Consider the following 26263-nt stretch of genomic DNA (forward strand, 5'->3'; position numbering starts at 1 on the left):
GAATTGAGAACAACTGTTAAAAATTTATGGTTCAATTAGTTTCTACACGGGATAATACACACATGGTATACACATGCAGACAGCGTGCCTCTCCATTGTACAAGGTTTTATTGTAAAATCACCAAACAGATTTTCTCCAACATGGACTTTTCACCGTTAAAATAAATAAAAACCATTCACCGTTTGATATGTCTGTTTTTCCTGATTCTAGCATGTTAGCGCTGTCCAACTCCGGATCCACCCCCGTGTGTGTTTACATGAGAGACGAGGTAGGCGAGGTTCCCGTGACTGTGGACGAGGTGAAAGTCAGTTTCATTGTAATAAAGGTGTGTGTGTGTGTGTGTGTGTCTGTGTGTGTCTGTGTGTAGGTGAGTGGGGAAGATGCACTAAAGAGGGCCACTCTGAAGTCTCTGGGTCTCACAGGAGGAAGTGCCATCGTCAGGTGAACCGTTTATTCCGTCTGATTTAAATACCTTCTACGAAGCTCAAATGTCCATCACAGAATATAACTTTGATTTTGTTCCTTTCTGAAGCGTTTGTTTCTATTCCTCTAAGGTTTTTACTCAAAAACAACAAAGCACAGACAGAGAAAGACAGTGGAGAAGTTGCTGTTGCTATGCCAACCACACCTGCTGCCACAGAAACTACAGCTAACCAGCCATTCCTGCCCGACTCTGCCCCCGCCCCGTCACACACAGAAACATTAATAACCGAGGTGGGGGTTGAGAATTCAAGCCGCCATCAGCCAACAGAAACACGCCCAACGACATCTCCCATCTCGGCTGAAAGCACACTTCCTGTTGAAAAGGAAGTTGTTCCCAAGTCCGGAGGTGTAGGTCAACTGGAGTCTCGTCCTGATCGGAAAGAACCGATTGAGGAAGAGGAGGAGAAACCAGGACCATTGGGACTGATCCCCCAACCGTCTTCCTCCTCCGCTGTTCCTTCAACTCCCTTCATTCCATTCACCGGAGGTGGTCAGCGCCTCGGGGGTCCCAGTGGAGATGCACCAGGTCGGACGCTATCTTCATCCTCCTCATCCTCATCTCTGTCTGCTTTGACGGCTTCGGTAGAATCACCCAAAGCCAAGAAAGCCAAATCCAGCCACAGTTGTAGCACTAAGGTGAATGGAATGAATGAATGGAGAAATGGGATCATTTAAGCTTTTGGAGGAACATGTCAGACACCGATGTGTGACAGCATAACAAGACATTTTATCCTGACTAATAGTTGAGTAAGAATCTGTTTCTTTTACAGCGTCAAACCGTTGTGGCGCCTGAAGAGGAGCTGTTGGAGGTGAAGACATTAATTTAATACCAACATTGTGTCCTTTATAACAGTAAAGGCTTCTCTTTCAGGTGTCTCACTGCAGACATGGTCATGATGTATCAGTTCCAATCCTTCTGAGGATGTGAAGAAAAATTATGCTTACCAGTTAAAGTGTTTTCACTCACTCTCGCCGTCTGTCTGCAGCCTATAGAGAGGGAGCTCCTCATCTACCACCTGGACTCAACATCCTGTAACTCTGAGGAAAACCAAAATCTGCCCGACGAATTCTTCGAAGTGACCGTGGACGATGTGCGAAAGCGCTTCGCTCAGCTAAAGAGCGAGAGGTGAGGGAGGAAGTGATCGAAGCGGTTGAGTGACTTCAGGTCAGAAGAGCCAGTTTGACTTTTAGGATTACCTCGAAAACAAAAATGTCTGAATGGGATTCGTTTCTGCGCTGTTTGTAACGAATGATGACTCACTTTGGTATTTTGTCCTGTGGTGTTGGGGGATGGAGGCAGCAGGAATGCCGGGAATCACTGTGTGCGTTTTGAAGTTTTCTTTTTTTATTTCGTATGAGTTTGAGGTTTATTTTTATTTACGGGCCAAACGGAAGCGGAGGAGTTTACTCTGCACTCTCTGGATGTGGCTACAGCAGAACTCAGCTGCTGAGAATTTGTTTGTATGCAAACATGTTTGAATTATTAAGATGCTCCACTCACTACAAACGTTTCTAAAGACTCCATCCAGGGAGCAATTAGCGAGCCTGATCTGTTTAGACGTTTATCTTCCTGCTGACATCCAAACACCAGCAGACTGAGACCACACTGCCACGGCGCTTTAATCTCCTTCCACGCAGAATTAACTGGCGGCCACGCTGCTCCACTACTACTGTGTCAATGACTGCAATTACTACGGTGGGAATTATGGCGACCGCAACCATTCAACTCATGCCTTGGACGCTTTCGCACGAGTGCATATCCACACCCGAGTCAGGGCGGCGCTGGAAGTGTTGTCTGGTCATTGTTTCTGTTGTTTGCGGTTCGTCAGCTCTCTTCATCTTAAAGGTGTTTTGTCTTTCTTCTGCTTCGCTCCACTAGGAAGTTATTTGAGGAGGCCCCGCTGATAACCAAAGCTCTGAGAGAAGCCCAGAAGAAGGAGAAGATGGAACGATACCCCAAAGTGAGCACAAGCGACGGCCTTGTTTTTGAATGAGCCCATTTATATGAAATAAAGCTACTTTTAATAAACCGCACACGGCTTTCTTTTCCAGGTGGTCTTGAGGGTCCAGTTTCCAGACAGACATGTTCTACAGGGATTCTTCAGGCCCTTGGAGACAGGTGTGTGTGTGTGTGTGCGTGTGCGTGCAGAGCAGAGAGTGTTCATTTCAGCTGGCTAGCCACAGGTATGGCTGCAATTTTAAAGCTACTTGTGGCTTCCTCACCACATTAGTGTCTGCAGCCGCAGCAGAGTGACGAATGCGAAGCCAAGGATGAGCCGGGTCTGTAATTCTATGGATTAGATCCACCGCAACCCCGACTGCAACACGAGACGAGCAGAACTAAACAATCAGAGGGAAATTCCAAGTGTGAATGAATTCTGTTCCACACAGGGCGCGATGAAGGTGTTCTATGTTTGGTTTTTTTGTCCAGTTGGGGCCGTCATGCGTTTCGTGAGGAGCAACCTGGAGGACTCTCAGCTCAGTTTCTACCTGTGTAAGTCATGTCATGCATTCACAGCTGCCTGGGAGATAACCCCCATAATCCCAGATTATAGAGGAACAGCTCACCCAAAGTAAAAATCACTCATTACCGTCTCAGTTTAGGGAAATTTTTTAGCCCACAAATAATTTCTGGGTCTTCAGAGCAAAGATGCAGATGCAACTGGAGACAATGGGAATTGTTTTAAAGTCTGAGTAAATCAGATTCTCCAGAAGTTCCAGGATCTCATTTTAATATTATTAACTACCTAAACTAAAACCTGGAGCAAAAAACAAACATGTACACAACCCCCCAGACAGGATCACTTCTATGTACTTCTGTACTTGTGCAAAAACCAAATCATATTGTTAGATCAATTATAAATGTCAGATTGGTGATTGTGTAGCTGTGATTTGAAGTTTACAAAGACGATCGAAGAATTAAAGGTAGTTAGGAATTTAAAATTCAGTAAAATATATTTTGTAGTGTAGTTTGTAGATTTGATGAAAAATGTCTTGAGAGATAAATTTATACTTAACAATGTTCAGGGAGTCTATCAACTCTACGTCATTCTTGTACAGCGAATTAGTTTAAATGAATAATCACATGCTGTTGAAAAGCAGTTTAAGAGTTTAATAATTTGCTGTGTTTTTAATATTTTTGTAAGTTCACTCTTCTTTGTTCCACCTCTTTAATTCCTGTCCTGTTTGTGTTTACTGAAAACCTTCCTTCAGTCATCACCCCCCCAAAAACCATTCTGGACGACCCCACAGCAACACTGTTTCAGGTACGAGTTTGAAAACACCGTCATTAACTTTGACTTGATTTGACGCTGAAAAAAAGTACTCAACTACATGCACACACACACACACACACACACACACAGGCTGTAAAATGTATTGGCTGGTCCGTCTCTCCTCTTCAAAGCGCCGCCACATTCCCACCCCCCCGCACCGACACACGAACACACACACACACACATACACTTGTTCCGCTCTTTCCACTGTCCTTGACCCCAGCTGGGCTTCATTTCTCCCAGACTGGCACATGGGGTTAATACAGGCCTCGCTTTGAAGTCACACACACACAACCAAACACACACACACACACACACACACACACACACACACACCAACGGGCAGCCTTGATGCTCTCTTGCCGTCAGAGTTCAGAACTATTTGAGTAATGCAGCAGGCCAGAGAGAAGAAATAGAAATGAAACGTCGTCCTCCGGTACGGTTGATCGGTCCACACCCAGAAGCCCCCCCAGGGACACATTGTTCTGGAATACTACAGGTTTTTTGTGTGTGTGGGGGTTAGGGTTACTTAAAATCAAATCTGAACTTAAACCTTTTTAGATTCAAGTCTTTGTTTGCCGTTTATCACATCCCTCTTTCCCTCCCTGACCCCCACCCCCCATTAGAGACTTAAATCTTTTATCTCCTCGTCACACAAACAAGAAAACTTTCATCTTATTTGTCATGTTGCAGACATGAGCGCACACGCCAGCGACGTTTGTGTGTCTCTCGCACACAGACTCATCGTTTAATCGCTTTGTATCATGTCAAGAAAGGAATGTTTCCCGTCCCAAAAGCCCTTTGATAGCAGGCGTCCCCTCCCTCATCCGTCTGTCCCCCCCGTCTTCCATCAGGATCCATTCTGCTTCTCTTGCTTCACTTCATTCCTCCCTTGTGTTTTATTCTCTCTCACAAACACACACACACACACACACACACACACACACACACACACACACACACACACACACACACACACACACACACACACACACACACACACACGTCTGATCCAGCTGCCCTGTCTCATCCCAAGTGGAACTGGTCTTACTAGAGGGAGCAGGATGGCAGGAATGCCTGTTGTTCTCTGTAACTCACTGTTTCCTGCTCACAGGGCTCTGATAATTAGGACTAACTCTCGCCCCAATTTAGCCACCATTGACAAAGAGGGAGAGAGGAAAGTGTCATTGTTCATTCTTGCATGACACACATACTTCAAACAAAAGCCAAGCAAAAGAGTCCGCACAGAAAAAAAAATCTAAATGTGGAATTTGTTTGATATTTGAGAAAATAATAGAACCGTGACACAACAAGGGTTTCAGCGCAGACACGTCTGTGACAGAACATGAAGGGAACAGTTTGTAAAATGGATCAAGCTGGATTATATGACAGTAATGATTCCAGGAACCCACTGCGCAGAAAATGGAAACTTTCATTCATGCTTTTTTGGCTTTAATAGACAAATATAAGGACACCCTGACGCTTAAAACCAAGCTCCTCCAGCCCAAACGATTATGAGGACTGGCCTGTTCTGAAGAATGCAGTGCGGTTCTGTCACACCGGCTAGATATTCCACCGTCATTGAAGATCACCAACTCTGAGTGTTCCAGAGTTCCTGTGGCGTTAACATCAGCACAGAACGGGGGGCTTAGTGGAATGGACTTCTGTCACCGAACAGCTGCACGCAGGCCTTACGTCACCCAACGCGACGCCAGCTGTTTGATGGAGCGGCGTAAAGCTGGCCGCTGCAGAGCGGCAAGTCGCGCTGCTCTGGCGGTTGAGTCGTGTTTGGTGTCTATAAGCACGTTCTTATACTTTCCAACACGTGACCCATCTATGATCTTCTGGAGAAGGAACAGGAGGTTCTTCATCCCCCTAGTGTCTCAGCTCGTGCTCAGGCGGTTGGGCGTGAACAGTCGGTGCTGTTTGTCACAGACGTGTGCACCGCGTACCTGCCTGCCTGTCTGCGTTCCTAGCTCTTAATTGTACGCTTGATAATATCAGCCTGCCACCGATCCATTATGTCCATGAAGGCGTTCACCTGAGGGGTGTGTCGCGCTTCAGGGGTGAAAGTGTTGTTGATGGGAGCTCAATTTGTGGTCTGCTTCAAAGAACCTCAGTTACTGGTTCAGATCCTCAAGCCATGAATCATTCTCCAGAATGAAGCTGCGTTGGCTTGGATGTGGCGGCCGTGCTGGAAGCAGCTTTGTTTACACCAATAAAATTCTGTATGTTGCAGACTTTGACAAATGTGTGTCCTCCTGCAGGCCGACCTGTTCCCTGGTGCTCTGGTGTACTTCGGCTCCGACGTCAGGACGGGTTTGTGTTTTTGGTTCTTTTCTCTCATGCTGGTTTTGGGTTTGGATCCTGGTGTTAGAAAATGTAGTGAACGCTAACGGGTGTTCCTCCACAGATCGTTACATCAGGAGGGAAACGCTGGAATCCTCCGTCTCAGCTCTGCAAGCAAACCAGTCCATTGCGAGGTGTGTGTGTGTGTGTGTGTGTGTGTGTGTGTGTGTGTGTGTGTGTGTGTGTGTGTGTGTGTGTGTGTGTGTTTTGTGCCTGGCTGTGCATGTATTGGGGTGTGTATATTCACTTGTATCCCGCGGCAACCAGCCCATTTTCCTGTCACAAAGCTGTCATCATTGGAATTCCTTTGAGGTTTTGCCTAAACAGCAGGTGCCCCGGTGTGCCCTCATTTCCTCAACACACACAGACACACACACACACAGACACACACACCATTTTCCAAACCATTCTAAGCTTGTTTCCCAGTAGGGGACTGCACCTGTCATCCTTTTGCTTTTCTAAAAGGTCGTTTGCTGCTTTGAATCCTGGTCTCGGTCGTTTGGCCTCTGGCTCAGGTCTCAATCCAGACGTGCAAAAATTCCCGCAGAAAAACGAACAACAACAAACTACTTTCTGAGAAGAATGTTTGTGGTGACACCTTTTTTTCAGAATGTGTCCTCCCAGCTCCGAGGCATCTGTCGAGTCGCCTCTATCAGAACCAAGGGAGGATGCCAGTGAGTCCACGAAGGATGACCAAGAGCCGCCTGAGGGCAGCCGGGCCCCTAAACCCACCAGGTCTGACCCGGGAAAGATGCCCAAGTGGCTCAAGCTTCCAGGTAAGGACTGGATGGTTAGCGCGTTCACGTGTCTGCATGAGTTGGGTATTAAAGCATGTCAGGCGTTCATTCTGAGATCCAATCCCAATAACACCAGAACTCGTCCCATTCAGAAACTCCACAATCAACACACAATTGTTTTATTTTCAAATCCAATATGAACACCAATTTCCAGGAAATCTATCTCATACAAGTGTTGTTGCACATCCAACCAGCGGTCCTCCCTGCAGCCAATCCTCCCCAGAGATCACTTCCTTTTTGTTCCACAGAGAAAGAACAGTCACGGTAAACACACACGCAGATGCGCACAAACCCCAAAACCACAGTCAATAGGAAATGGGCTCTTTGAAAGCAGAATTCCTCATGACTCAGAAGATAAGGATGCATATTAGGATGAAGCGATTAGTTCAGGATGGTCTGCCCCTGCAGCCCTGACGACCACTACAAACACTCACGGCTGCTGCTGGGCCACATCACAGGGCACCAGCCCCTCCGGTCCGTCACATGGCACGTCCGTTCTGACGCCTTGGTGATTTTGTCCGCCATAATTGTGACTTCTCCATTATTATGAGTTGTTGTGCGTCTTTTATTTCTGGTCTCTGTGTCTGTCCATGTGCATCTTTTTAGGATGTGGCTGCTTTCTCTTTCATGAGGAAAGTTAAAAGAACCGGGGGGGGGGGGTCGTTATGGACTCCATATGTGGAGACACACACGCACATGCCAGCTCTCACGGCTTGACCAGCACTGATGAACTGTCCTGTGTGATTGTCGTTGTGTGTTTCAGGTAAGAAGTAGATCTGCCAGCTCCCCACCTGTGACCGGCTAGCTGCTGGACTAGAGCACTTAAATCATGGCGGTGGTTTGGATGAAGACTTTTGGACAGCAGAGGGTTCAGTTGTAGAATCCTGCACTCGATTAGGGTTTGAAACAGAACGGATGGTGTGAACTTAAGCGCTGGGGAGACACTCCTGAGCCGATAACTGCTTTTATCTTCAGGGTGAGAATGTCGTGCCAACTGAATAAAGATTGTCGCACACAAACGTTTCGTTGTTTTGCTCATTTTTTTCCAGCGTGTTGACATTTGATGCATCTCCATCCTCGTGTAGTAACACGTTCAGTCTTTCGAACCCGGTTGAGTCTTCCCTAAGATAACTAGTTCAGCAGCATCATTTAACCTTTTGATCTGAAACAAGTTGGGTTTATATCAAGTAACTGTTACGCTGTAGCAGAAGTTTACACGTCAAGGCAAGACAGTGTAGATAATAAATATAAAATATTCACAGAAGGTTTGTTTCCTCTGATTGTGGTCGAGCAGACCAGCGTCCCTCTGTCTCCTCATTCGCTCTCAGCTCCAGGAGGAGGCTTCAAACGGAGGGTTAACTCATGGAGAAAAGGACCCTGAATGCTGTGCATGTGTGAGCATTAGGGAGGAATGCATTACGCGCACACACACACACACACACACACACACACAGTGTGTCTGTTGAAAATTAATTGCTTCCAACCACCCCTGAAGCCTTTGATGCCAAATAGAGCGATGGGCACTCACACAAGAGTTTGTTCATTCACAGGAGAAACTTCATTCTGAAATTGACCTCATAAAAAAAGATTTATCCATGAAAGATTGAAATTTTCCCCTTTTCTCTCAGAACTTTTTTATTATGAAAAAAGATGATCCAAGTCAGACCCGTTCATAGCTGCTCATTTGCGTCCTGACAAATCTGGACATTGACAGGCTGGTATGAATGGGTGCTTCACTTCTTCATGGAGCTGCAGCCTCCTCTGCTGATTGGTGGAGCAGCGGTGAGTCTGCAGGACGTCCAAGTTATTCTCTTTAAAGACAGGACAAAAGAACACTTCACTTCGGGCAAACATTTGAACAAATTCACACTTTTTGTGCATTAAATAAAATTCCACTCTATTCAGATCAACCGTTTAGGCTGTGCCGGTGCAGTGCGACACACAGCCTCCAGAGGGCGGCAGAGATCCGTGGACGGCAGGGGGCCCACCTGCAGGCGGTCAGGAGGGTTCGGGTTCTAACCTGGTTGGTTCAGGTCATGTAAAAATGTAACAGGTTCATCTGACATTAGTGAACAATTATGTGATAGACTGGGGGAAAAGGATGTTTTATGATAATGTTCAAATTATAATACACGCCCTGCACTGAATTAAAACTGAACTATTAGAGGTAAGCAGCTGGAAAATATTCAGTCACACTTCATTATATTGATATTGTGGTGAAATCTGCGCTAGTAAACATTTATTATTAGACATTACAGTGCTGATGATGGGTCATGAGGTGTAGCATTAGTTTATGTTTCGTCTGTGTGAGACTTGAAGACGTTGTCTCCCAAAGGCAAAAGTTGCTTAAATTAGCGACATGAACTCTCTGCACCCCACACACACACACAGACACACACAGACACACTAAAGGCATTTGTCTGATGCCGTTCATGTAGCATTTGACATCATCATCCGATGCTGTTTTTCCCCATTCTATTTTTGACACCACTACCCTCACAAGTGTATTTTACAATATGCAGATGGTTTATACAAAAATTTTGAGAGGTCTGCTTGTGTGCCCCTAAAAACTACGAGGTGGGAGACGGAAAGAGGCTGATGCTCTGCAGCAACAGTAATTAAATATAGAATGGTATTTATGGCTCTAAAAGTATTATAAACCTGTATTTTCATTGTTAGGATTTTGCCTGGTCATGTCCACTTCCACATTCCTGGTGTAATTTCATAAACATCACCCGAGTATTACCTAATGTACATGTCTTATTATGATAGGGCAATCATCTGACCTCATTCCACAGGGTCCTTAATGTGTCTGCATGCCTGAACTCCACGCCCAAGCACATGTACACAACCCTCCCATGCTCATGTGATGGCCCAACCCTAAATAACTTCCATTCGGGTCCCGCTGACTGGCACCCCCCCCCCCCAGCTCAGAGGGGAACGGGGAGGAAGGAGAACGTGTGTGAGCGACAGAACATAAGAAACAGAGCTGGCGTTGAAGGAGAGCTGATGGTGTGACCATGTCCTTACACCATGGCAAGGTGAACGCGTCTGGATAATAATTCCAACGTGGTTCTCCGGGACGGTCTGAGTTGGGACCAGAGCGGCTCAGTTAATCACAATCTGAGACCTGAAGACATTTTACCACTGAGGACTCAAATCGGAGGGATATCCTGGACTCACAGCATCTGCAGATAGGAGAACTCCGACCGTCTCTCCTGATGAGTCTGGATATATTCGTGACTGAAGAACCAAAAGAAAGGTGAGTCCGTGAGGCAGCTTAACCCGCTCCATCTCAAATAGAGATGGAGCTTTAATACTTCTTCATGTTTTTCCTACGCGTCCTGAAGGCCTCATGAAGATCTCCTCATACTTAATCTGATCCCTTCTTGACTTGTCTGCTCAGCTATGGATTCGCAGGGAGGTCCGTACCTCAACAAGAAGGCCCTCTGCTCACCTCTGGGTGCTGCCCGCCTCTGCCAGTTAGCCATGGGCTGTGCTGTGGTTTCCATGGTAACCCACAGTGCCGGCTACAGCGGTTCACACGGAGTGTTCTGCATGGCGGCCTGGTGCTTCTGTTTTGCCATGTCGGTCGTGGTGTTTTTCCTGGACGCCACTCGCCTCTACAACTGCCTGCCCGTCTCCTGGGACAATCTCACGGTCACATGCGCCGCCTTCGCCACGCTCATGTGAGTCACGTGTTCGGGTGGACCCTCAGCTACATCCCTTAATGACATTGTTATGTGTGATTTGTGTTTTGCAGGTACGTGACGGCCTCGGTCGTCTACCCTCTCTTCTTCGTCCGGGCTGAATGTCCTTATGCCGGCTGTGATGTCAGAAACTTCCGTGTGGCGGTGACTGTCTGCTCCATCCTGGGCACCCTGGCGTACGGGGCCGAGGTGGCCCTTTGCCGGGCCAGGCCTGGCCAGGCTGTGGTGGGATACATGTCCACCGTCTCCGGCCTCCTCAAAGTCGTCCAGGGCTTCGTTGCCTGCATCATCTTCGGCGCTCTGGCCAACCGGAGTGAGTACTGGCGCCACGTGGCCACCATCTACTGCGTGGTGGTCTACGCCTTCTGCTTCACTCTGACTGCGCTGGTGGTGGTGACCACTGTGTGCGGACGGACCAAGACTGTGCGATGCATGTCGTTTGACCGCTTTGTGGTGGTGTGCACCCTCCTGGAGGTTCTGCTCTACCTCAGCGCCTCGGTGGTGTGGCCCGTCTTCTGCTTCGACACCAAATACGGGTCCCCGTGGAGACCGTCGTCCTGCCCTCAGGGGAGGTGTCCGTGGGACAGCAAGGTGGTGGTGGGGGTCTTCTCCTTTGTCAACTTTGGACTGTATGTGGCCGACCTGATCTACTCACAGAGGATACGATTCGTCCCCTCACACGTGCGCACTAACTCCCGAGTGTAGCGGCAGTTTATTCATCTTCACTTATTCTTTCAGCTTCACTTTTGTCTGTCCATATATCTGACGAGTTAAAACCCTGGACATCACTGAGGGACACCCAGAGTAAATGTGAAAGCACTGAGGAATAAAAGAATTCCAACACTTTGACCCATCTACCACACCCTACTGGGGTGACACCTCATTTCCTTCAACACCCCCCATCCCCCCACATGGACCGACTGGACCATCCTGCCAAATCCTCCCAAAACAAAACACTAACCGATTTTTGACCTGCAGCATCTCTCTCTCTCTCTCTCTCTCTCTCTCTCTCTTCTCTCTCTCTCTCTCTCTCTCTCTCTCTCTCTCTCTCTCTCTCTCTCTCTCTCTCTCTCTCTCTTCTCTCTCTCTCTCTCTCTCTCTCTCTCTCTCTCTCTCTCTCTCTCTCTCTCTCTCTCACACACACACACACAAACACACACACACACACACATGTACTTGCTGCTTGTGCTTTTGCCTGAATAAAACATAAACTCTTGAATATAAATAGTAAATCTGGCATTGGCATGTGTGGCATCCCTGTCATCTGCAGAGCCCACGCCAGAGATCGACGCACATTACCCAGGCTGCCAAAAATACCCACGAGCTGTCTGCACACATAACGAAGCCATGAGACGGCATTTATAAACGGCTGGCGTCTTTAAAACTCCCTTTGGAACGCTTCTTTCACTCCAGGACAAACAGCAGAGCTGATTTTATTCTCCTGCAGCGCTATGATCCAATATGCGGCCTCTGAAGATGGGCAGACGGATGGAGCTCGTGTCTGAAAACTGTGGTGAAATGTTTTTTGTACATATCGGATTTTACATTCAAATAAAACAAACTTAGAGCTGACATAATATTTTTCTACAAACCACGGATCAGACTTCGTTTATGTGGCACGGTGAATGTTTGGTGCTTTGAGCGTTTTAGTGTCTATCAGCTTGGTGTGGTTTGGTTTTATAGCCCACAACTACACTGGTTTGATTCACTTTGCCACTATTATAACATCATTTTGCAGCTGTTTTCAGTAAAACGCCCTGAGAAACTACCTTCTAAGCACCAAAAAGCTGACAGGGCCGGAAAACATGGAGGAGCAATCAGCAGCTGCAGATATAGAGAGATTATAGTTCCTTTTTTGGTGGGAGATGGAGACCCAAATCAGAGTAAAACTGTTAAATGTTAAACTTCCTTCCTTTTGATCTGTAAGGTTTTCTCCACATGCTGCTCACACACTTTTACATTCTTCTTAACATGAGGCCACTTCAATTGATGCTCTTCTTTCCTTTCTTCCTTACTCTGTCCATCCGGATTGTCACCCACCCTCCATCCCTCCATCCCTCCATCCCTCCATCCCGTTTTACAAATTATCCACCTGCTCCTCCCTCTCTGCTTTGATCACCTCTGTGAATCTCACATCTCTAATCCAGGATCAGTGCATTCCCCCATCACATGTGTGGGCGCTGAGGGTATATTTCATTCCGTCCTTGGGAACCCATAAAGCAAAATTATCAACAGCAAATGCAGTCGGATGCCCTTGTATCTAGGGGAAGCATTGCTGTTTGTCCTCCTGATTCACCATTTCGGATGCTGTGCCGATTTGTACAAATGACCTCATAAGTAAACGTGAGTAACATCTCAGAGAGAGGATATAAGGTGTGCATTTGAGGGCGGTTATTTAAATTGGTGACGATTTTTGCAGCAATAACTGTGACTCTGGCATGTTATGCCATTGCTTTTTCAGGCATTTTCATTCCAGTAAAGTTCCTGCAGAAAGCAGTGTGCACTCTTGTCTTAAGCAACATTTCTAAAGTGGGATATAACATCGGCTCAATATGTCAGATCCCAGAGACAGCTCGCAGTGACAGTGCTGCCACACAGCTATTTGTTGCTCTATTAAACCCTGTGTACTCCCTGCTCTTCTGCAGAGCCTCATTTAGCAGCTGTTCTATGTTGGGCACTCATTTTACTTCTTGCTCCCTGTGGGCCTCTGTTTTAAACCTGGCTGCGTTCACACACACACAAACACACACACACACACACACACACACACACACACACACACAGACACACACACAGACACACACACACACAGACCGCCTGCGACGTATGAACCTTCTGACAGAGATGAGCTGCGACAGGTGTCCATCATAATTGCCACTTCCTGATTCTCCAGCCAGGGGACACGGAGGGATGGGATGGGAGGGGTGGGGCACAGAGCGAGAGGGGGATATGGAGGGATGGGGGGGTGCTGGCTGGCTGTCGTGACTAATCTCTGATGGCGCATGTTGCTGATGTCAGCCTCCCCTCCTGGCTCTTGGCTCATGTTTTGCCAAATGTTGAACATTCTTGAAGGCTAAATCTTTGGTCTCAGAGGGTTTGAATCTCTGCCAGTTCCTTCAGCACACCATCCTGGAGGAAGTCGTTCCGCACCAAAGAGAATGTGGAAGCATTGGCGTGGAAATAACAAGTACGCACACATATCTGCTGCTGTAAATCCTGATTAAACAACACATTCAGATTAGGAACAGACTAAACTGAACTGTTTAGAGGTGATCAGGTGTCAGGTGTTTTATCATTACTATCACTATGACTGCAATCTCTTATTATATAGTTCTTGTAATGGTTATTTTAGACTCTATTTGCAGCCTTTCTATTCCACAGCTGTTGTTGCTGCTGTAGGTGTTGACCTCGATGAAGAGGACAATGCCCCTCTGGCCGGTTGACCCCCTCTGGACTTCGACCTGGACTTCAGGAACGAGGAAGAACCGGAGATCCCAACAGTGGCTGAAGTGAAAATGATGTACATTTTTCCTTCTCCACATTCTGTTGGGAGTTTCTTTTTGATTTGTCTGTGACATTTCGTGATGCGCTGTGGGAAATGCTTTATTAGTTTTGAGGTTTTACATAAAATTGACAGCTGACATTACACCGAATGCTTCCCTTCTCCACTGTCATTTCTTTCATATTCATTTTCCTCTCAGACTACAAGAGCGAGACATGTGCACACTTGGGAAAGATTTTCTAGTACTGTATGTCTGAGATATTAAATATGCATACTTTCTCTCACACCACAAAGCTACTTGCATTTTCTCAATCCTGTACTCTCAGTCTTACATTGCCAAGCACACACACACGCACGCACGCACGCACACACACACGCACACACAGACACACACACACACACACACACACACACACACACACACACACACACACACACACACACACACACACATAAATATATATATACGTGCAGCTTCAGGCCCTAATCACTGCAAGCAACAAATTGTTGTGAATGCTCTACCTGCTACCATTTGTTGCTCTGCGCTGAAGAAGAAAAAAATGGATTTGAGCGCCGTGGTGTTTTTAATAAGTCTCTAGTGGTTTTGTCAAAAAAGAAAGACGAGTTCTGCAACGCCTCAGTGCACATGCTGAATTTGAGTGATGGATTGTACAAAAGCAGGCAGGGTTAAAATTAGCTTTGTTTGTGCATGTGTGAGCCACAAAGAAGCAGAGTAGCAGGGATGCGTCAATGCAATTTCCATTTTGCTTGAGATTAAGTTGTGAGATTTTTTGGTGTGTGTGTGTGTGTGGGGGGGGTAATAATTCCACAAACCAATGCATGATGCACGTGATGCACACCTCTATTCACGACTAATGCCATTTCTAATTGTTTAATTCAGTTTAACATCAGCTCAGTTTTGCAAACTTTTAGAGGTAAGTCTGAGATAATTTGTTTGACGTCTCAGAGTATGCAAGAAACAAGCAAGGGAGAACATGCAACTGTTTTCAGAGGCTAAGTAGTTCTCCTTGTTCCAAGCGCTGACGCTACACCCCACAACTCTAAAAAAATTTTGAGTGCTCCTTTAAAATAAATTATTGAATGAAAATGAATATTTCTAGATGTTAGGGTGTTTGCCTGTAGGAGATGTGATGAAATTGTGTCACTTAGCCCACTCCGTTGAAGAGGACGGGTGTGCCAACAGCTGGTGCTGGTGGAGCATCATGCATTCTGCTTTATATATAGGCAGGAGCGTTCACAAGCCTTCAGTCTGCATTTTAGTCCGGCTGCACTGTGAGAAAATACATGGACTGAGGTCCCCTAAAGGAGACGTACAGTAGTTCTTGTGAAGTGTAAATTTAGTCTGGAGGGCAGCATAAGAAGAGTAACAGAGAGATGGGAGGGTCAGCCCTATTAAAACACACAGGGGGAGGTTTTAGCATGGAACTGACAATTACAGGCCAACACTGTGTGGCTTATTCAGAGAATATGTATTGGTGAAGTATCAAGGGGATGGGAGGGAGGGGGGCTTTGTTTGAATGCCATGGCTCATTAGTGTATACACTATCCTATTCTGCTTTATTTGAGATTCTATCAAATCTAAGGGGAGAGGAAGAAGCTCTGGTATCCATTCTCCCGTCAGAATAACAATCCATTCAAATTAATTTGCCTCAGATCTCAGAAACCTCCTCCGGTAAGTGTTTTTGTGACTCACCATTAGACCCGTGTATTTGAAATGGAGCGCTGAACATGTGCTGCAATCATTCCGTTGTCGGGTTTTCATGTTAAAAATGAAACTCTGACGCAGTTTTTTCATAATAAAACAAAGAAGAGGCAGATTTCCAGATTGTCACAAAAGCAGCATCTACAGAGTATAAATAACATCTACAGGCTGATACAGTGTTTCCCTCCAAGAATTTCTTAAACCAGATATTATAGTGGAAATAACATGTCAGGTGACAGTAAATCAAGAAATAATTAACTTCTATTTTAGATTATGACATTTTTTAAAAGTCGTAACTACTTTTTGTCAAACAGATGGTCCAAATAGTGTACAGGGTATGTCAGGATTTCCTGCCTAAATAAAAAGCCGGTAAACTGAATATCTTTGTTGTTTTTATTTGAACGACCTGAAAACCAATTAATAAAATAACTAGTGGACTAACTGACCATAAAAAATACTGCCAGTTGAAGTTAGACATTAATCTAAGTATTGTTACTATTAATTATTAAATGTTTGATTTCCACCATACTAATCATGTTTACTACTTTTGCACCAAATCTACAGATAAGATTGAAATCATCGCTGATCCAATCTGTAGTCTCGTGCACCAATACACGTGTGCATGTCGGAGTGAAGGTCCTTAAAGTGGCCCCTCTGTGGGTTCACCAGGGGCCTGCAGCCCATCATACTGGGCGTGCGGTGCTGTGTGGTCTGGACTGGTCACCATTTTATCACCAGTTCATCTCAAGTCTGTCACTAACACAACTGTACACTTATACACACTCACACGAACACCTACGGTAACTTTAGAGTCACTAATTGAACTGCATCATGTTTTATAACATGATGGAGGATTTTGCTATAAATCACTTCCAGGTCTGGATGTACCTTCTAAGTTTTCTCCAAAACCATTTGATAGAAGAGGATAATTTTTGGACATCTTTAAAATCTACTAAAGTATGATGACTTTAATAAATGAAATATAATTTTATCAATGTTATAGTCTTTAATTGTAGCCCAGTATGTTCATTCGGTCCAGACTTTGGTCATCAAACAGAACCTTCTTTGCTTCCCGGCTCTGACCTACATTCCTCCTCCGGCCACTGGGCTTCGATCCAGATGACTGATGCAACTGGGCGTGGCGCACAGCTAAACCCGCCTAATACTATTATACAATTTCCTATTGGCTAGTAGCTGCATGTGCCTCTGTTGTGATTGGTTACTGTCGCTGTACGTTTAAATTGTGGAGCACAATAAGGACTGAGGGGAGCGGGAGCCACGTTGACACGGTATCTGGTGTTTTCCACTAGAAAAACCCGCCGGCAATAACGGAACAGTCGCCAACTGAACCTCCATCGGCTTAGGAATCTCCTGTGAACTTATAGGAAGGTAAACACCTACATGTCGGATGAATAAACGTCACTTTTCATTTATTTCAGCGCGTGAAGCTAAGCTAGCCGCCAACTTAGCCGAGGGCTCGGGTTCAGCAGCTAGTTCGCCTGAAAATGCTAAAATCAACCTTTTATATAAATAAACGTTCATGTTTGGAGGATTTTATTGTGTTAAGTGCTTTTTAACAATTTCGACAAATTTCTGACAGATTTGTATCAACTTAATTCACCTGCACATTCGTGCACTTGTAGGGGAGCCCAAAAGACACGTCATCCAGGGTATAATAAGATTATCACCAAAATCTGTGTGGTTTTTCATTTTAATTAAAGACAATAAATATATGGAAGCTTCATAGTTGATCAGGAGGAAAAATCTCTGAAAGCTGAGGTGGTTGTGCAAATTTTCTGTCTCCTGACACATCTTTCCTGTCTATCTATTGCTGGCTGGACGTTCCAGGTCAAAGAAGCCACATCATCTAACAGGATGAGCGTTGGATTCATTGGAGCGGGCCAGCTTGCTCACGCACTGGTGAAAGGGTTCACAGCTGCAGGTGAGGCCACCTGGGTCGGCTGAGGACAACATGCACACGGCGAGCCATGATATCTGTGAAGAAATGAATACACACATGAATAAAAGCCCTGTGATGTTGCTCAACTGAACTTCATGCAACAATCGATCAATCAGATGGAAATGTTTGCTTTAAAACTTTCCTGCCTCATATTTGTGGTGTTTATTCAGACTGGTTATCTGTTTGCTGAAGCGTGTGACTTTTCCCATTGTGCTCCCATACGGCGTTAACGCGCAGCTGTGCTTCCTCTTTCTAGGTGTGATCGCCACACACAGAATTACAGCCAGTTCTCCAGACTCGGACCTGCCCACCGTCCTGGGGCTGAGGGTGAGGAGATGACTACCTGTTTGTTAACAGGAAGTGAGCATTCATGCGTTTGAGCGCCAGAGGTGTTTCCACACGTCCTCTTTTCATCCTTTTTTCTGTTACGCAGAAAATGGGAGTGAATCTGACGACCAGCAACAAAGAGGCCGTCAGCAAGAGCGATGTGCTCTTCCTGGCTGTGAAACCTCACATCATCCCATTTGTTCTGGACGAGGTCGGGCCAGACATCGAGGATCGTCACCTGATTGTTTCCTGTGCAGCGGGTGTCACCATCAGCTCCATAGAGAAGGTTGTCTTCTGCTCCTCCCTTTTTCTGTTCCAAATGTGTGAAAAAGTTTTTTAACGTCCCACCTCTTGCTCTCCTGTCGTCTGTTCTCAATCTTGTGAATTCACAGAAACTGCTTCAGTACCGCTCAGCTCCCAAAGTGATCAGGTGTATGACCAACACTCCGGTGGTAGTGAGGGAGGGGGCTACAGTCTACGCCACTGGGACACACGCAGAGGTGGAGTGGAGAGGAATTCATGGGGATAGTTTTTGAGCTGAAGGGGGGTTGGGTCTCATGTTGTCCTCCATCTTTCAGGTAGAGGACGGCAAGTTGCTGGAACAGCTGATGGCCAGTGTGGGTTTCTGCACTGAGGTGGAGGAGGACCTGATCGATGCCGTCACCGGGCTCAGTGGCAGTGGGCCGGCCTACGTGAGTAAAACGCTGATAAACGGCTCTATCTGCAGTCACCGTCAGTCATGTGATCTAAGTAGGTGTTCTTAAATGTGTCCTGTAATGTGTTTGAGTACAAGTTCTGAGTCTGCAGACGAAGGGTTAAAGCATCAGGAAGCTGGTCTAATCAATCATCTGCTGACTTAAGATGTTCCAGCGGTTAGCTGTGCGATGGCTTTAGTGTGTGCTTGTCTTCAAACAGGCATTCACCGCACTTGATGCTCTTGCAGATGGAGGCGTGAAGATGGGTCTGCCCAGGCGATTGGCTGTCAGGCTCGGAGCTCAGGCCCTATTGGTCAGTTTAATGCGTGGGTGTGGTCTGACTGAATATAATACAGAATTCTCCACATGTTGCTCTTCGCACAGAGAGATTTCTAATCTTGTTTTCAATAAATGCAAAAAGAATGTGCTAGAAATTATTTACCTAATGCAGGTTTTTAAATTCTGCAGCATTCAGGGGCTTTTCTCCACTGAATTTTGGTGAGTTCTGTCCCCCCCCAACCCCAAGCAGGACTTTTTTCAGACGTAATTTGTTGACAGTAAATATTCTTCTTCGGATTGTCTCCTTTTGCTCATTGTAGCCGGGAACCGCTTACCAAAGATGTCACAGTTGTCGGGTCCTTTTGAACCAGAAACTGCCTGAAAGAATGTCCCAATATTTTACTGTCTCTTGGCTTCAGATTAAATTTAATTTCCCAGGGGGAGCTTTATCTTTATTTGTGGTTAGTTTTACATTCCAATGCATATGTTCACCATTTGCATCATAATGATGACAAAACCGTATTTGCTGCTGAGCATGGTATGCTGTGTCAGCACTTCACCACTATGCAGCGGCAAATCAGCCCTTCCTAGTAAATTCCCTTATCTCCTCGTATGAAGTTTGGCACTGTGTTTTTGTTCCTCCAGGGAGCAGCTAAGATGCTGCTGGACTCCGAGCAGCACCCGGGCCAGCTGAAGGACAATGTGTGCTCACCAGGGGGCGCCACCATCCACGCCCTGCACTTCCTGGAGAGCGGAGGTTTCCGCAGCCTCTTGATCAACGCAGTGGAGGCTTCCTGCATCAGGACACGGTGAGAATTACCGTAAATTCTGACATGTAAACCGTTACTTTCTTACAAGCTATGAACCTTGTGGTTTAAATGGTTTTTAAGTTGTTTAATTTTTACAGCCTAACATCCTCCAGGGGGCGCTCTAGCAGGAAGCACAAAATGAGACAAGTGGAAGAGATAACGTGGCGAGGAAGACGCTACCATAGTTTGTGTTTTGAACAGACATTTTTCATATCATGCCTACAGTTAATCATGAAAAACATGAAGAAAGTCACATGATGCAGGTTATAAGTTAAACTCAATCGATCGACTGTTGAAGTAGGAAGCAGCGCTGCTGCATGATAGCTTGGCATCAATTAATTGATAATGAGCCGTTGGAGACGGCAGCGTTTTTACTGCCGTGTTAGACGCTGTTCAGAACAAAGCGGTAAAAAAATCTTTGCGTAAATATCTCACGTTTCAAACCTGTACACCTGCGGCTTATAGACAGGTTTGGCCTATATATAAAGTTTTTTTGTTTTTTAAATGTAGTTGGTGCAGCTTACAGTGAGGAGCATAAATACAAATCCGTCATTGAAAAAATCATACGATGTGATTTCCGGATTTTTTGTTTTTAGATTATGTCTCTAACAGTACAAATGTATCTATGAAGAATATTTCAGGCCTCTCCCTATTTTCTAAGTGGGAGAACTTGCAAAATCACAGGGGGTGTAAATACTGATGCTGTATACACTGTATATTCAGGAGCGCTCAGTAGTCCGGAAATTTTGGTACACCTGTAAACACAAGTCTTTCTTTCCTGATGTTTTGAGCTAAAAATTTTACAGTTTTGGCAACACAAAACTGTTACAAAAAAAATTCATTATCACAGAAAGTTGTTTTATGTATATTTAAGAAACATGAACATTCCAGATTCTCTTTAAGCTCTTTGCAGCTCATACAGCTGAAGGCTACTGTGCCTGGTTCCACCTGTCCCTGGTTCTGTGTAACCCTTGTGTTTCCCTTCCCCTTCCAGGGAGCTGCAGTCTCTAGCGGACCAGGAGCGCATCTCTCCAGCAGCCATTAAGAAAACGACCCTGGATAAGGTGCTGCAGCAGCCGGGGGTCACTGTTAGAGGAGTCGCTAATGGGAACGGCATATCGGGCCTCAGCCTCTTGAACAGCAGCAGGCCTGGTGTCAAGAAGATCTGAGGCCCCTGGGGCAGCAACACACAACGGCCACAATTTTAATTGTGACAGCGCACAATTGGATATATTCGCATCGTCTACAGCTATTCAGCCAAACAATTAAAAAATGACTCACGACTGGCATGAAATCAAATCAAAATTGGCAGAAATGCCAAATTACCTATCCGTACTTGAGTTCAATGTGGACTGTGCACCCAATGGTGTCTGGGTGCGTTGCTCACAGTTATAGCCTTATGTTGTGATGCAGGATTACTGTCTACACACACAAGCTGAAGAGCAAAAGTCCATTTACAATCTGTTGTCTGTCTGTCTGCTGGAGCTCTAGATTATCTGAGGCTGTTAAACGGTAATGACCCAATGGGCCATCACGGGATCCTGCTTCACACCAGGCAGCAGATGGCAGCCGGGGAACCATCAAGCTTTTAATGTACACCTTTAATGTCTCTCAAGAATGAAGCTGGAATGTTCAACTTCACTTACACTTGTTTTGTGTAGCGACGTGTCCGTTAATGTTTGACCAAAAGTGTTACGAAAGACTGAATAGGGAATTAACCTAACGTAAGCATTTTATATTTCTTTGTCTGGATTGGTGTTTTTGAACATCACGGTCTTTATGGATTAAATTATGACCTTGTGGTTTTACAATGTAAAAAAAAAAGTGATCAATTTGTACATTATGTGCACAAATACAAATTTTTTTCAGAGCTCCTGTCGTCATTATCCAATCAATGTTCATATCTTTGTCCTTGCTTAAAAATGTTGCATCTTCTAAAACCTGGACTTGGAACTGTTGCCTCCTGTCATGACAAAAGCACACATTATAGAAGGTCTCACATGGGAATATGACGAGTTTATTGACTCTATTCCAATGGATTATAATGCAGAATAATTACATCAGCCGTCAGTCTGCCCAAACTGTCCTGTATGTTTTTCTCTATGCGACTTGATCCGTTTTTCTTTGGCAAACCACCTCAGTGGTTGATATACAAATCAAACTATATTAAAGAAGGATTAAATCATGCTGGGGCATGTTTGTTTGTGCACTGATTCACTAGTGTCAACTTTAATTTTGTATCCTCTTTTCTCAACGCTTTGTTTCCATTCTGCAGTTTATTATTTTGGGCTTAGTTTTCAGACCAGCGACTCCTGATCTTTGTGTCATTAAGATGCACCCCGGCCAGCAGAGGGCAGCCTGTTACCACATGACCCATTTACACATCTACTAAAATCAAATTACCCATTCCTTATGTCAAGTTCAAACTGTCACATTCTGCTAAATGGCATTAGCTATAGTGCTAATGTTCCATGTTCTACTTGTCATCCAAAGGTTCCCGCATCTTTCTGGGGAGTCTATTTTCAATCAGCCATCTATTCTCCAAAAATGTATACCTATTGAACGGTGTAAATCAGACTTGTTTTTACTTGTTAGCACTAGCCTTGTTAAGAAACCACTCTTACTCATTGGCTGGGAGGTGAGTTGTGGCGAGGAGATGTGGTCCAGTTTTAGAAACCTTGTGTCAGCTGGATGCACAGCTGTCTGGGATCAGGAATTCTTCTGTAGATCCAGGCCTGTCTTCAACAGTGCTCATGCCAAAGTGTAAAAATACCCCAAATAATCCTGAAGTCTTACCGGCTCACTGTGGGACATTCACTCCTACTGATGTGTCACGTAGGGAATTATTGAGTCGTTTGGTCATATTTAACTATTTTAGGTTTAGTTTAATGAAACTTTAACAATAGACCCAACTTTCATTTGACATCTCAACACAAACATCCTGAACCAAGGGTTCCATCTTTGTGTGCTGACATTGAGTTCAGAAGCTCGTCCATGTGTGTTTCATGTAGACGTGTCCGTGGGGTAAACGAAGCCGGATGGATAAATCTGTACAGCTATGTTAACATGGTCGCTTGTAGTTTGGAGGAAAGTTACTTTCCACCACTAGGTGTTGTAGTCTTAGAAACTAAAAATCAAAAGGCTGAATTGGTGTGATAGTAGAGGAGAGAGGAGCTGTTATATTTGGGGATGTGATGGGACTAGTGTCTACCGCAGTTTGCAGGTCTGCTAAGTACTTACTAGATATTTGGGCCCATTGCTGAGCTCCAGGCGAGCCCATTTTGGATTAACAGATGCCACTTTGTGTGAGAATGAGATAGGCCTGTGGGCCTATTCAGGCAATACACAGGTGCATAATGGCCAAGTTAAAATGATGGAAGAAAAGTGATGGTTTGTGAAGAGCCATGTCCTCATTATAATTGAACAATTTAGAGCTGTTGTAGGATTAGTTTATTTTTCTTAAACAAATACACACACACCAGTGTCCCTTGATTAAATTGCAGACTAGCATGCTCTTAGAGCGCTCAGGCTGTTTATTTGTGCGTGCAATGGTTTTTCCTTCGCCGCTGAAGTGTCTCGGTAATCCCTCTTTTATTCCAAAAGGTTATTCCCCACTTGCTCCCACCTCTGTCTGCTAAGATTAGCCATTCCTGAAGAGACATCCATTTGCCTCTCATTATTAGACTTCCTTTACCTCTCGCCGGTCGGCTGGCTTTGAGTGCCTCTCTTCCACCTTCGGCATTGAGGATGTGCTTTGTGTCAATCAACCTAACACTGGCAGAAGGTGTGAAATATTAGTTCAATAGCAGGTAATCCTGAGTGTGTGCTCCAATTTGGACTGTGTGTGTGTGAATGTGTGCTCCAGCTTAGCATAGGATGTCTATCCACAGGTAGGCCAGATGCTACCTGTCATCTCCATTCAATCAATGTAATCACTGACCTTTGCGAGAACATGGTTGTTTGCATACGGTATCACGGCCGAGGGGAGTGCCAGAAACCAATAAAAAAAACTTACAAAAGCTCCAAAGGAGGGATTTGAAAGCAGGCAGTCTTCCTTGTTCCTCTATTTCACCTTCGTACACCATTTTGCTGTCAATAATGTGTGTGTGTGTGTGTGTGTGTGTGTGTGTGTGTGTGTGTGTGTGTGTGTGTGTGTGTGTGTGTGTGTGTTTGCACAAGCGTGATCTCTGGACTGATACAGAATCATTTTGTGGCAGCTATCTGGTGAAACAGTTGCAGAAGGAGGAAGCTCTGACTGTTAACCACACAGTCAGAGAATTGGCTTAAACATATGTCTGTAGCAGAAACCGCGTAAAAACAGACAGATCCTCCATCACAAGTACATGTCAATACATACAATAAGGTAGAAAACTTTAAAAACATTAGTAAGACATTTTTCTGGTGGTCAGTTTGATTGAAATGGAACTGGGGCAAATCTAAAGTTGCACGTCAACAGTTCTGTTATAGTTTCTGGCAGATTGTAATTAGTGGATGTATTTTCATATTTAATTTTAAATAAAATAAGAACACAATATAGAAAAAGGTTCTTGTAAGTAGAAGCTCTCGAAGTGAGGTGGCAAATTCAACAAAGTTTAATTTCAGAATAAGATAAGACATTCCTTCATTAATCCTAAAGTGGGGACATTTCCATCAGTGTGGCAACGTAAGATGTATCAGTGATAAGTTACAGGAGATATTGAAAGAATGAACACTCAACAAATGAGATAAATAATAAGAAAGTAAAGAAAGAGCATAATATATATACTAAGAAATTTGCGATTTTTGAATTTACAGATTTACATATAACAGAATACTAAACTGTGCATGAGTAAAGTCTTAGCTTGAGCTGCTCACACATGATGACAGTTGCATCTTAAAGTAAGGGCAAACATATAAATGCATGGGTTAATTAATGTCCAGTATGTGTGTATTAAATGTAACGTGATAGAAGTGAATGTCTTTAACATCACACCATACATGCTGTTTTTCACTTTCTTTTCTCGTACCACCCGGATCAGGAGTGTGTGTGGTCTATTCCCTCAGTGTGTGAGATGCTACCTCCTAACAGCTTCCTTCAGTGACGAGGACATAAAGCAGGGCATCTCCCTCTCTATAATGATAAAATATCTTCTGAATGAACAAATGCGCTGCTTATTGAGATGCTTTGAAACATTACCAACACATCCTGGAAACACAACTCTAAACGATGATTCCTCAAAAGAACACCGTCTAAAATTGAAATTACATTTCAAGATACAGTACATCTTTGACTTGTCGCTGAAAGACTTGGATTGCAGATATCAGTAGGTGAATGTGTTATATCTACTATTCTTATTAACTGAGAGGCATTATCGGGATATTGCCTAATAGGTTGAGTGCTTTGTTGTCTCGAATCGGAAGCCATTAGTTCCTCAGAAATAGAAATGGAGTATTGATAAACTACTTTAAATCAGTCTTGGGAGAGCGTGTGATAGAAGATCGGTTTATAGAGGTTTGTGGCACAGTTTTTCATCAGTCTTCCAGTTAGCTGCCTGAACTAAAAACTGACTGGAAGAGGCATTTGAAGTTCTCTGGAGGCAAAGCAGATATCAAAAAGAGAGAAACAGTAAAAAGAATACACTAAATAAATAACAAAATGTTGTGTGTTCATAGTATGACAAAAAATTAAAAGCACAGACATTGTTCTTGGTATTTTTCTTTGCAGCTTTTCTATTTCTAAAGAAACTGTTTATTGGGTTTAAACATCTGTTTGGGGCGGCAGTGGCTCAGTAGGCTGGGAACAGGTGGGTCACCAGTTCAAGTCCCAGCCCAGACAAAAACACAGGGGAGGTGCTGGTCTACCTCCAGGGCACAGCTGAGATGCCCCTGAGCAAGGCACCAACCTCCCAACTGACCCCAGGCTTGTGGACCATGGTGCCTTCGCCTGCGTCTTCATGTTAAGTTAGGGCATAAATGAAATTTCATTGTGTGTGTGTGTGTGTGTGTGTGTGTGTGTGTGTGTGTGTGTGTGTGTGTGTTTGTGTGTACCACGTGTGCAGCATGCTTCAGTAACGATAAAGATTTATTTTGCTGTCATCAGTTTCACCTTCAGATTTACCTTCTAACATTTATCTGACGGTCAGAACGACAGCATCTTTATTTACGGCGCGTCATCGCTGGAGAGCGCTGCAAATGTTGGCTCTAAGTTTGGTCATTTTTGTTGGGGGGCGTCGGTTGTTGTCACAGTCCATCACACGGTAGTTTCCCATGTCTCTTTAAATGCGCGTCGCGTTGATCCTTCATGAATGAAACCGTGTGACCCAAACATCAAATGACTTCTGGCGCCTCCGATCTGAGACCAGAACAAGCGAGGA

General features: G+C 44.8%; 3 protein-coding genes across 4 annotated transcripts in view; all 3 read left to right on the forward strand.

The window, feature by feature from the left end:
* aspscr1 (ASPSCR1 tether for SLC2A4, UBX domain containing) overlaps positions 1–7915 on the forward strand; it is a 12808-nt gene extending 4893 nt beyond the window's left edge. For both annotated transcript variants that reach the window (XM_068322431.1, XM_068322432.1), the window contains 13 exons: positions 212–269; positions 369–442; positions 556–1120; positions 1255–1293; positions 1471–1610; positions 2364–2445; positions 2537–2603; positions 2916–2978; positions 3698–3750; positions 6027–6078; positions 6173–6242; positions 6718–6884; positions 7669–7915. In XM_068322431.1, the coding sequence (XP_068178532.1) occupies positions 212–269; positions 369–442; positions 556–1120; positions 1255–1293; positions 1471–1610; positions 2364–2445; positions 2537–2603; positions 2916–2978; positions 3698–3750; positions 6027–6078; positions 6173–6242; positions 6718–6884; positions 7669–7679 (1441 nt within the window). In that variant the 3' untranslated portion in view covers positions 7680–7915. The remainder of the gene's footprint in view (positions 1–211; positions 270–368; positions 443–555; positions 1121–1254; positions 1294–1470; positions 1611–2363; positions 2446–2536; positions 2604–2915; positions 2979–3697; positions 3751–6026; positions 6079–6172; positions 6243–6717; positions 6885–7668) is intronic.
* Positions 7916–9843: 1928 nt separating this feature from the next.
* Positions 9844–11620, forward strand: LOC137600426 (myeloid-associated differentiation marker-like protein 2). The gene is made up of 3 exons (XM_068322044.1): positions 9844–10167; positions 10312–10594; positions 10669–11620. Exons 2-3 carry the CDS (start codon positions 10314–10316, stop codon positions 11318–11320), a joined length of 933 nt encoding a protein of 310 aa, XP_068178145.1. The 5' UTR covers positions 9844–10167; positions 10312–10313; the 3' UTR covers positions 11321–11620.
* Positions 11621–13565: 1945 nt separating this feature from the next.
* On the forward strand, positions 13566–22096 carry pycr1b (pyrroline-5-carboxylate reductase 1b). The gene is made up of 10 exons (XM_068322398.1): positions 13566–14135; positions 17151–17229; positions 17689–17782; positions 18057–18127; positions 18234–18413; positions 18520–18627; positions 18706–18819; positions 19043–19135; positions 19747–19910; positions 20905–22096. Exons 3-10 carry the CDS (start codon positions 17716–17718, stop codon positions 21077–21079), a joined length of 972 nt encoding a protein of 323 aa, XP_068178499.1. The 5' UTR covers positions 13566–14135; positions 17151–17229; positions 17689–17715; the 3' UTR covers positions 21080–22096.
* The last annotated feature ends 4167 nt before the right edge of the window (positions 22097–26263 follow it).

This window comes from Antennarius striatus, chromosome 8 (assembly GCF_040054535.1).
Source record: "Antennarius striatus isolate MH-2024 chromosome 8, ASM4005453v1, whole genome shotgun sequence".
NCBI lineage: Eukaryota > Metazoa > Chordata > Actinopteri > Lophiiformes > Antennariidae > Antennarius > Antennarius striatus.

Coding starts and splice junctions, on each gene's coding strand:
- pycr1b (XM_068322398.1), top strand. CDS start 17,716: ATGAGCGTTGGATTCATTGGAGCGGGCCAGCTTGCTCACGCACTGGTG. Junction 18,128..18,233: donor CCACCGTCCTGGGGCTGAGG/GTGAGGAGATGA, acceptor TCTGTTACGCAG/AAAATGGGAGTGAATCTGAC. Junction 18,820..19,042: donor GTGGCAGTGGGCCGGCCTAC/GTGAGTAAAACG, acceptor GTCTTCAAACAG/GCATTCACCGCACTTGATGC.
- LOC137600426 (XM_068322044.1), top strand. CDS start 10,314: ATGGATTCGCAGGGAGGTCCGTACCTCAACAAGAAGGCCCTCTGCTCA. Junction 10,595..10,668: donor GCCGCCTTCGCCACGCTCAT/GTGAGTCACGTG, acceptor TGTGTTTTGCAG/GTACGTGACGGCCTCGGTCG.